Consider the following 12,000-nt stretch of genomic DNA (forward strand, 5'->3'; position numbering starts at 1 on the left):
GAACACAGTAAGCTAAATTTAGTCTGAAATCTGTCAAAACATTTCTACTAAAGCTACAAAAAAAATTGTTAGCGAACGTTATTATTTCACAGTGTGTGTTTGACACTTCCAACGTGTTTTATTCAACGTCGGGTTGATGGGAAGCGTTGGGGGGGAGGAAGAGGACGGTGCAAGGGCTGAGGAAGAGGAGGAGGCGTGGAGGGGATTAATAAGCGCTTGTTGTATTAAATCAATGCGCCTGCAAGCTCAGGCACCTGATTAGCATGACCCTGTCCTGCACATCAGCACATTCAGGGCTGGGGGAGGCTGATTAGGAGTCAATGCTAATTTCCTCTCGACCCTGTCAGGAACAGTGGGGGGGGGGCAGCAGGTAGAGAGAGGTGGCGCTTTCTGCCAGCTTCACACCAGCAGATTTCACTGAGTTTCAATGATTCAGGACGTCAGAACCCAGGAATTCATGAAGGTCAGGAAAATATAAAACAAGTGATGATTTTTATGAGGCAGACATTCCAGAAGATATTTAGTAAAATTATAAAGCAACATAATAGACAAGATAACGTTTCCAAGAAGAGTTAAAAATGATCTATTATGCTTTATTTAACAGGCTAGGATAGATCTATAGATCTAAAATAATTCATTACATGTTTTTTGCACAGCTTAGATAATGATGTTTGACATTAATCACATTTTTTTTTCTCTGCAAATATTTTACTTTTGAAATTCAGAAACATCTGAGATTTTTCTAGAAAATTTTAATTTTAATCTGAATTCTTTTTTCTTGCAGATATTTTTGTAACTCAGAAATATCCAATTTTGTTTTGTTTTTTTGTAAAAATCAGTGTCAAAACTTCTGAGTTTTTTTGTGCAATTTTTTGACTTTTGTAACTCAGAAACATCCATTTCTTTTTCTAGAAAATTTCTAAGAATAGTGTCAGAATTTCAGAGTTATTTTCTTGCCCATTTTTGACTTTTTGAGGTCAGAGATTTTCTTGACTTTTTTCAACAAAAAAAAATGTCTGAGAGTTATTTATTTCTGTTAATTTTACACCAGCAGAGTTTTACTGATTCAGGTCGTCAGAACGCAGGAATTCATATGAATCTTTCTAATGAAGATCAAGAAAATGCAAAACAAGTTACAAGATTTTTATGAGGTAAACATTTCAAAAGACATTTATAAACTTATAAACATAATAAACGAGATAATCCTTCAAAGAAGAGTTAAAGATGCTATGCTGAAGGTAGAACTAAGGTCTATACAAAAAAAGTGAATCATTTTTTTTGTATAAAATCATTCACTTCTAGAAAATTTCTGAGATAAATCTAAACATTTCTTAGCAGAAATGAACTCTGTTTTTAAAAGATTCCTTATTTTTAATGCCAATTTGCCTCAATAGTCATTATTTTTGCATCCAATCTCAGAGAAAACCCTCTGAGAAACTCTGCCTCCACTCGGTTGCAGTCTGATGCGCGCAGGAGCCCACTGTTGCTCCGAAACCGAGCTGCGGCGCTGCATGGGTGCTGAGTCTCATTAAGCCGTTTGTCAGCCAGCAGCAGAACACTGGTGGCGTTCAGACAGCAGCCTGAGTCGGTGCCGTGCCAATCAATACAGAGCACACAGTGTCCACTCCTGCACCCTGTGACTGCGAGCGTGTTGGCACGCGTGCCGGCAGGAACAGCCTCCACTGTACCGCTCCAAACGACAGCGCGCTGTTACTCAATATGACTCAGAACTGTACTGTAACGCTTGTGCTCCACCACGGACGCCCATGTTGGGATTTAGCATTAGACGAGTCGAAAAGGGAATCAGAAATCTATATTCAGTTGGAGTAAAATGTGATACATCTGAAAAGGTTACGATCATAGTTCAGACTGGGATAAATTAATACAGGAATCTGTTTCTAAATGGTGATTTCATTTATTGAGGGGAAAAATGGATCCAAACCAGTCAGATAAAGCACCTGATTCTTCCAGTCTTGATTAAAATAATTGGCATCAAGTGTTGCTGGTAGTTGGCAAAGCATGTTTTACATCACTGTGGATGACTTTTGATTTGCTCTTTTTTGTAGAATTGTTACCCCAGTAACTGTAATTAGGTTTAAAGGGGACTTATTAACCAAAATTCACATTTTGCACGTTTTCACACTTCCGTTTGGGTTTCAACTTTTCTATATACTGTCTAGAAAATGAGCTTTTCAAAATCCTCCAGATTGTTGTTACCTAGCAACTCCGGCAGAGTTCCGCTCGTTACCTAGCAACCCAAGCTAAGCTCCAACATGTTTGGCCAGCTTGTTTTACCTCTGTGTGTGCTGTACAGAGTGTTTTGTTGTCGACTTACCATCCAGAAACCACTTGCTACATTCTTGTTGGTTATACAGGAGGCTCTACTTCTGCTTTTCAAAGATGTGCAGTTATATAATTGCACATCTGTTTGCGGCCATTTTCAGATGAGAGTGTAAACGTTGAGTTGGGAGGTGTTGCCAGCAGCAGATTATTTGGATTAAAATGACAATAGGCCCTAATATTAGCTAAGAATTACCGAAGAATGATTTTATTCAGAAAATGCAATTGTCAAGTTTTGTATAGACCATCGGCCCATCATACCCTGTTATGGAAGTACAATCAATACTTTAAGGCCAAATCTTCACTCTGGTTCGTTAGCACATCCTGGAGCTCCATAACCCAGGTATGCCTGTCCTTAAAGGGACAGTATTGTGTCTTTTCCAGAGACATGTTGCCATTTTATAGCACAATTAAGTAGCTATGTGAACTTGAGTTGTTATAAAAATGCATCAAACATAACTTAAAGGAAATCTGACGCCTTACATTTGGGATTCTGTCTCTTTAATACTGTGGAACGATGTGAGATACAACCGTGTCTAATTTGCGTTGCTGTTAGTAAAGTGTTTTAAATGACACTTATTTATATATTTTTGAGTATTTTTTTCTTCCTGTATTCTTTACGCCATTTTTAACCATAATGATTTGCTTTTTGACCTCTGAGATCCAATCTGATAAGGAGGATTTTAACGGTGCAGCTCACTCCTCCCTCCGGTTTCCCTTTAACCTGTCTCTCTCTGTCGACTTCACACAGCAAGCGTCCCTCAAACTGCCTCTTTTCACCCCAATCTCTTATGTAATTTGCACTCAATCAGGACGGGACAGTTTAAAAGATAAAATTTCATCTCAGCCTGCCGCTCTTCTTGCCTCCTCGCTCGTTTAGAGTTACCTGTGAGGGCGGCTTGATTAAATATTAATTTGTCTTAAGAGTTTGACCCCCGGTTCTGCGTCCCGCCCTTTTAAATCTCCAAACATCTCTGCTGCCTCCATTCCTGGAAGTATCGACGGGTCGTTCACAGCACATTACGTGGGAGAGGGCAAGGGGCCTCGCTTTCATCCATCAGCTTCATTTGCCAAGACAAAAGAGGAGAAGAGGCCCAGCCAGATTTATTGATTGTTGACAGTGGGATGCTTAATGATGCAAGATCTCAAGGTGACACAAAAGTGGAAGAAAAAAAAAACTAATTTGAAGATAAATTGAGAAAAAAAAGAGAGTTGGTCTTTAGGGTGTTTTCACACCTGGTGGACCAAAAATGCAACATTTGTTACATTTTTACACTACATTGAGTCACACGAACCAAATTGAAAAAGCTGTTCCCTTCCTCGCTGCACCAAGAACTACTGAAGGAAGCGACACAAAAACATCTGACAAAGACACTGAGTGCAACTTTCTTCTTCACAAAACGTAAACAAACATGGAGCTGGTTTTCACCAGCAGTAACATCCAGTTGTTGATCATGTGACTAATGTGATACAAAAAGAGTCTCCATTGCAGTTTTGCTTAATGAACAAATTTCAACATAGTTGAAAAACCTCCTCACACTAGCACAAAAACTTAAGTGAAAAACCAATTTTTTAAATTGCCTTGTTTCCATTAAAGCTGCCATATTTGACTTTTATTAAAAAATAAATTTTTCACACATTTGTTAAAACCGTCACCATAACAAATAATATAAAAAGACTGATCTCCTACACCTTCTCCTTGAGCGACTATTGCTGTCTGAAGTAATGCACAGCTCAGAATCAGGAGGAGGGTCTTAGCGCTGTCAATCAACCTCATGTACTCACTGTTAAATGTTCTAGTGGCGGAAAAACAACTTATCATTACAGGAAAACCGATTATTCGGTGTCATTGCTGGCCATGCTAACTAGCCTTAGCATTTACAACAGGTTCTGCTATTAGGAAGAAGCTGCAGCATGGACCCACCTCCTGGCTCTGATTGGTTGTTTCTAGTTAAGAAAAGCCAGAGGATATCAATATTGTCTGTCTCATACCAATTCCAACAAATATGTAAAAATATATGTATATTTTTTATGAAAGTTACATTCACTTTAAGCTAATTCATTTTCGTAATTCCAACTTATGCAATTTTATGGTGAACAGTCACATATTCTTAAAAATATATTTTTTTAAACTACTAAATCTCTCTCATTAACTCCAGCTGCTTCACTAAACAGCAAAGTGGAGCTTTAACCTTCCAAGAAGAAATTTTAAAAAAGGCTCCAGTGCATCTGCATGGCTTTCAGCTTCTCCAATCCACATGATCCCCTGCTTGAACATCCAGATCTCTACGAAGTGCAGTGACCTTCGGGGCGACCGGCCGGCCTGCAGCAGGCCTCCGCTGGGACGGCGCTGCAGTTCGCTGCAGCAACATGGCCCTGGGTTTGGCTGACCGCGCTCCACCTCTGAAGGAAACGTTCAAGTCCCTGCAGATTTTTATGAACCCAGTTCTTGTGCACAAACTCTCGCTTGCCATTCGACGCGGCCGGAGCCAGTTCCCTGAGGCGGCGCAGCGAACTGCTTTATTTACAATCGCTCTTTTCTCGTCGTGTTCTCCGGGTTACACATTTTCACGCTTTATTTTTTAAGGATTGGCTCCATCAGGATGCTGTATTCTGCCTGGAGGGATGCTTAAACATGGCAGCATCCCTGCGGGGAAGCAGGTAGAAAGACTGACAAGCTGACAGGAAATCAGATACACTCTGCACACTTAGCCTTTATTAAATATTACATCATGCTGGCACATTCAGTACCAAACGAGCCTTTTTTACTTGAACATTACTGTTTTATCTGAGATGTTTTTGGTTTTTGGGCACAAATTTTAGGTGTATTTTCTCTTTATTGGAAATTTAATCAAAAATAGGGATTTCACTGCAAAAACAAAAAATCTATGTAATTTTGGTCTAAATTCCAGTGCAAATATCTCAGTACAATCACAAAAAAAAGACAAAACTAACTTTATAGCAAGATATAGAAACTTGTTTTAAAATAATAATTTCTTAATATTACTGACAAGACATATTTCCATGTTAAAAGTGAAAAAATCTGCAGTGGAAGTAAAATTTATTATCAATATTCAAACAAGCTCTTTCTGATAAATTACTTATTATTAAGTTATGTTTGTCTTATTTCAAGCTTATTAAGATATTTGCACTAGAACCTATACATACTTTGTAACATTTTGTGTTTTGAGACAGTTTATTAGATTTATCTCTGCACAGTTCTGCATTATGCCAGATTATTTTCTTCTTTCCGGCATCCCGCTTGTGGGTTTGAAGCTGTGTTTAGGTCCGTTGCCGTGGTGATAACCCAGTTTAGGTGAAGCTTCAGCTGCCAATCTCAAAATGAATCAATGATTTCAAAGCTCATTCCCTGAGGCTACAGAATAAGCCCAGATCACCTCCCCTCCACCGCCGTGCTGTACAGGTTTCATAAGAGCTGGATTTTATGTTTGTTGTCACCAGTTTCTGCTTTGCTCAAATTTTTCTCATTGGACATTTTCCCATAATTATTGTAGTTTATTCAAATGCAACTATGCAAACCTACATTATAATTTTATGTTCTGTTAAAAATAACCTGTAAAACTTTCTGAACACAACCCTCAGGCTTTATCTAATTGTCTGGTGACGAATCTTGACGGGACCTTTAAAGTTTTTGTTCTTCGATTTGGGTTTTAACAGCTTCTAAAAACAGACCACCAAAAAAAAAACTCACCCAGCTGGTTTTTGGTAATAAGTTAATGTCTTTAGGTGTCTGGAAAATGAGCCATTTCAAAAACCTCCTGATTGTTAACTCACATTTCACAGGCGCTGCTCCGTTACCTAGCAACCAAAGCGGAGCTCCAGCATGTTTGGTCAACTGGTTTTACCACAGTGTGTTCAAATCTGCTGGAAAAGACTACTGACTACTGACTTATTACTCAAACCACTTGCTGCTTTCTTGTTGGCTGTGCAGGAGGCCCCATTTCTGCTTTTCGAAGATCTGTTTCTCACTTGAGTTTTATATCTCACCAAAACGAGGAATGTTCTCGTTGAGTTTTCAAATTCAAAAGTATTTTATTGATCCCAAAGGGAAAATAAATGTTATTGTGACTCATTAATTCAAAATCTTCAAAGAGTTATTGTAGCTAGTAATGGCTATCTTTGCATCTCATTAAAATGATGAAAACTTTTAGCGTTTTAACAAGTACTGTTCTCCTTAGAACAATATACTGCTTCCGAATTTATTTCCAAGCTCTGGTGATTACACCCTTCTAATCTGTACTTATTCTTGTTTTGAAGTTTTCATTTTATTTTTATTTTTTTTACATTTGTGTGAATATATGTGCTTCCATTTTCCTGGCCACACTTAAATCTAATGGAAGCAGCTGGGTGTACTTAGTTATTCCCTAAAATATCTGTGTTTGATCACATTTACATTTAGAGTAGGGCTGAATCGCCATAAAAACCTCGTCACCGTTTCCTCTGAGTGACTGCGACGCTCATTAGTCGTACCTCGGTTCCAGCTTCGCGGCGCGCAGCAGAGTCCTGCTGGACGGCGATTATCTCTGCCAGGGTGACATTACTGAGGCAGAGGGTGGCTCGGATCGCTGCAGTCCTGGGACTCGGCCGTAAACGCCGTGTAAAAATCCTGTCATTTTCTTTCCAAATGAAAGCTGTGACCTCTGTTCTAGCAGCTAACGATGGAGACGACTTTCACAGCGTTTTGTGTTTCTGAAGCCATGAAAGGGAGGCTCTCCAGAGTGCTGTGATTAGCAGAGAGGTGACTGCTGAGCTGAGGACATTTAACAACAAACTACACTGCAAAAACACAAAACCTTACAGTGTTTTAGGTCTAGTTTCTAGTGCAAATATCTTAGTGCACATGAAATAAGACAAAACTAACTATTAGCAAGAAATGGGAGCTTGTTTTGAATCAATAAAACTCTAATATTGATGAAAAGTACTAGTTCCATTGGTAGATTATTTCACTTTTAACATGGAAATTGATGGAAGTTGATCAAGCATGCTGGGACTCAGCTTGAGTTGCTAGGTAACGGGTGGAATTCCACTGTGGTTGCTAGGTAACGGGCAGTGCCTGCTGATCACATTCAGGAGGTTTTTGAAATGGCTCATTTTCCAGCCACCAAAAAAATATGAACTTATTGTCAAAACAGCTGGGTGGTGTTTCTAAAGTGCTTTGGCTGTTTTTAGAAGCCAAATGGAAGTATAAAAACTTAAACATGTCTCCTTTTAAGCACCGCTTCTTAAGTTTTCTGTGTGTTGAAGTTGGGAGCCCAGCAGTTCCCGAGTCCAGCCAGCTGTTAACCGCATCCTGTCAGCTCACCTGTGAGCTCAGGGTGACTTTCCCTCCGCCCCTCGCAGCCGCCATGATGCCTTCAGGTTCTGGGGATAAACGAACGCGGGGTAAAGAGCAAAGCGAGGAAGGCAGTGATGAATGTCAGCAGGTACCGGCAGGCAGATGGGCCCTGGGGACCCCCGGCTGGTCCCTGTGGAGCTGCAGGCAGCCAAGTTCAGCATGAGCTGCCCGGCCCGGCGTCAGCACTTTGGGGGAGAAACTGGGAAAAGTGCTGAGGCAGGCAACTGCATGGGGAGATGAGATGAAGTGGTGAAAATTTAACCACCCTGATGAAAGTTTAAGTGCACATGTTAAACAGGAGGTGACTGCATGGGACACTTTCACACAGTTTCTTCTGAATGGCTCCAGACTGCGCCGCAGACCCTGATTTTACCTGACACTGCACTAACCCTGGCTTCACCTCAAAAGTATCATTCTACCAGACTCCTAGTTTCTGCTTCTTCATAATTGGCGGTGAGGACGCCGTTTGGTTTCAAGGACATCGGCAGCGTTTCTCTGCACTGCAGTCGGGCCGATAAATATGCCAGAGCCTCACATGAAGGAACCGAAAACCAGGAAAAGACCGACACGATGTCAGCAAAATGTCTGCAGAATTTGGTTGTAACTAGTTACATTTATGTTTTGGAAAAATGGTTCTGTTGGTAGTATTTTTACCAAGCTGTTCTTTGTTATGAAGCATCATAACACTTAAAATATGAATTGATTGATGTTTTGTTCAACGATGGTGTATTAGAGCCATTGTAAATAGAAAAAAAAATAAGTAAATTTTCCCTAGAAATTATCTGAAATTTTCCAGAAAAAAACAAAGAAATTACTGAGTTTGAAAAGTTTAAAATTTGCGAGAAAAAAAAATCTGAAAATATCGGATTAATCTCAGAAATAAATAAAATAATAATAAAATTGCAAATATCTGAGTTTTACTGAAAATCAGAAAATTCCCTGTTTTTTTTCACAAAAAGAATTTGGAAACTTGAAAACAGACTCATTTCTTTTGCCTCATTATGTTATTTTGTAGCTGTTATTTATATTAATTATTTTCACTTTGATCTTTAAAATACCAAAATCTCTATGTAACTTTATGTTTTAAAACAGAATTTTAGGGCACTGCTAAGATAAAATGAAAAAATAAAATTACGAGAATAAAATTATTACCATAATAAAGTGATAATATTTTGCAGATTAAATCGTGGCATTATGACTTTATTCTCTGTATTAGAAAAGTATCTCTACTTCCCACAACCTCTCAAATTGTAAAGACAAATAAATATTGTTCTTCGTATAAGAAATACCCAAGAAATGTTTTCCACTGAAAACACTTTCCAATTAGTTGCAATAAGTGCAACTGCAAAAATTAGTACAAATATTCAGATGCAGGTTCTTGAACTCAAACTCAGTTTTTGCTAAAGTGGTTCTGGTCCTGGAAACGACCGGCTGTCTGCATCTCCTGCAGAACTGTTCAGAACCACAGAGACGTGAGAGCGGTGGTTACATAAGGCTTGCTGTGGGGAAACACACTGACTCCACAGTGTTGATGGAGTCTTTCACAGACCTGATGGGGTGTTGATTAGGATGTACTTTCCCATAAAGATCCAGCGTTAAAGTAGATCCTAACGAGCTTTTCTGACTCCGATTATTCCTCCTTTCTTTGACCGTTCCTTCTGACTGAGCTCTGAATCAACTGTCAACAATTTTTTTATTTTTTTTTTATCACTAGCTGTGTTTCTATTGGCCATATTATCGCACAATTTAACTTTTCAACAATAAATTGTGATGGTGTGATGCAAAAAAGTGTTTAAATTGCAGTTTTGTGAAATAAACCAATTTTGAAATGGCCAGAAAAAACACCTCATCCTGGCGCTAGAGCGTTTTATCAAAAAAATATGAGTTTTTTCGGAACTGGCTTGTTTCCATTGAGCAAATTTATTTTAGAAATTTCAACTTGTACAACTATATGGTAAATGGAAACGCAGCTGGTTTTCTGCTAATGCCAATAAAACACAGTTTTGCAATTTCTGTGTTTCCATCAAATAAGAAAAACAATTAAAATCATACAGAAATATATTTGTTCACGGAATAAATCAATAAAAAATTGGTTGCACCATCATCCTCCAACTGATTCCTGTTGTCGTTTACCACTTTGTTTGTACCAGTGGCAACATCTGGTTGTTAATGTGATATGAAAAAAACTTTTTCCATTACAGTTTTGCAAAATAAACCAATTTTGATACAGCCAAAAATCCACCTCATCCTGGCTCCAAACTTTTTATCAAAAAACAAGTTTTTTTGAAATTGAAATTGTTTATATTAAGCAAATTTGTTTTCAAAATGTCAAATTAGGAGATTATGTGTCAATGGAAACACAGCTGTTGACGTTTTGTGAACATTTGTGATGGCAGCTGCTCGTGTCCTCCTGTTTCCTCCAGGTGCGGTGCGAGCCTCTAGCATCTTCCCCATCCTCAGCGTTATCCTACTCTTCATGGGAGGCCTGTGCATAGCTGCCAGTGAGTTCTACAAGTCACGCCACAACATCATCCTCAGTGCAGGGATCTTCTTTGTGTCTGCAGGTGAGTCAGGCAGAAGCAAAGTGAGGCAGGGTGGATGAGAGACTCTGATTTCTGGTTGTCTGTTGTACTGGAGCTTTAAACCATTTCATCTTTTGTATTCTGTTTTTTTATCTTGTTGCTAGGCTAAACGTCACCCTTTGGGAGTCATCTCTAAAAATATGGTGTCCCTGACACACTTTCCTTTTTATCCATCAACATTTGCCATGTCAAAATATTCTCTATGACTAAACCTAACAAACTGAAGAATACATTCTGGTCTTGGCATGACATTGAACATTTGATTAGAAAATAACTCTGTAAAAACACAACATTTTACGATGTGCCAAGGTATAGTTTCTAGTGCAAATATGTTAGTACATTTGAAATAAGACAAAACAAACGTACAAGTAACTATTCAGAAAGACATGAGATTTATGTTAGAGTTATAAAAAGTATTAGTTTCACTGGCAGATTATTTCACTTATTCCACAAGACATTTTGCCACATTATAAGTGTCAGTGGATCTAGTATTTTTCATTAATATTAAAAAATTATGGACTTTAAACAAGCTCATATATTTTGGTTAGTTGGTTGTGTGTTTGGTTGGTTGGTAGGTTGGTTGGTTGGTAGGTTGGTTAGTTGGCTGGTGGGTAAATTGGTTGGTAGGTTGTGTGTTTGGTTGGTAGGTTGGTTAGTTGGTTGGTCAGTTGGTGGGTAAATTGGTTGGTTGGTTGGTTAGTTGGTTGGTTGATAGGTAGGTACTCTGTTGCTGTTGTTTCAAGTGTACTAAGATATTTGCACTAGAAACTAGACCAAAAATACTTGGTAACATTTGTTTATTTTTCATACAAAGTCTTAAATCTAATCACTTGCCACTTGTTTTCAGCTGATGCTTTCTCTTTTCTTTCTTTCCCTGTTTTTTCTAATCTACTCATGATTGACGATGATCCCTCAACGTCCTGCCAGGTCTGAGCAACATTATCGGGATCATCGTGTACATATCAGCCAATGCGGGGGACCCTTCAAAAAGCGACTCAAAGAAGAACAGCTATTCATATGGCTGGTCCTTCTACTTTAGTGCCCTTTCATTTATAATAGCTGAGATGGTTGGCGTCTTGGCCGTGCACATGTTCATCGACCGCCATCGACAGCTGCGAATAGGGGCGCGCGCCGCCGACTACCTCCAAGGCTCGGCCATAACACGGATCCCCAGCTACCGCTACCGCTACCGGCGCCGCTCGCGCTCCTCTTCCCGCTCCACAGATCCGTCGCATTCCCGCGACACCTCGCCCGTGGGCCTCAAGGGCTTCAGCGCGCTGCCGTCCACGGAGATCTCCATGTACACGCTCCCCCGGGACACCCTCAAGTCGTCTGGCACGCCCACGGCCACCTACAACTCCGAGAGGGACCACAACTTCCTCCAAGTCCACAACTGCATCCAGAAGGACCTGAAAGACTCGAGCCACACCAACACAGCGAACCGCCGCACCACGCCGGTATGAGAGTCCGAACAGGTCCGGCGACCCTGGAGACACGGGAACGCCCTGTGGGCGCGGTACGCCCCCCCGGAGAAGTTGGATTTCCATGTTTATAGACATTTTGTTTTGTTTTTGTTTATTTTTGTTGAAATGCATGACTTCCATAGCCATTGTTGAGAGAGTTTCAACTGGACTGGTCCCGAGTAAGTGAAGATCTGTCATACTTTTGGACAAGTTTGTTTTATTTTTGTTTGACGATTCGGGGAACCAAAAATCGGGTGGG

The 12,000-nt window shown here is 39.8% G+C and overlaps 1 protein-coding gene across 1 annotated transcript in view; it reads left to right on the top strand.

The window, feature by feature from the left end:
• The window catches only part of cacng2a (calcium channel, voltage-dependent, gamma subunit 2a), a 74,436-nt gene extending 62,495 nt beyond the window's left edge, over nucleotides 1–11,941 (top strand). Inside the window, exons 3-4 of the mRNA XM_028043090.1 lie at nucleotides 10,120–10,260; nucleotides 11,206–11,941. Coding sequence (XP_027898891.1) covers nucleotides 10,120–10,260; nucleotides 11,206–11,741 — 677 coding nt within the window. The 3' untranslated portion in view covers nucleotides 11,742–11,941. The remainder of the gene's footprint in view (nucleotides 1–10,119; nucleotides 10,261–11,205) is intronic.
• Nucleotides 11,942–12,000: the final 59 nt, after the last annotated feature.

The sequence above is a fragment of the Xiphophorus couchianus genome, chromosome 16 (genome assembly GCF_001444195.1).
Source record: "Xiphophorus couchianus chromosome 16, X_couchianus-1.0, whole genome shotgun sequence".
NCBI lineage: Eukaryota > Metazoa > Chordata > Actinopteri > Cyprinodontiformes > Poeciliidae > Xiphophorus > Xiphophorus couchianus.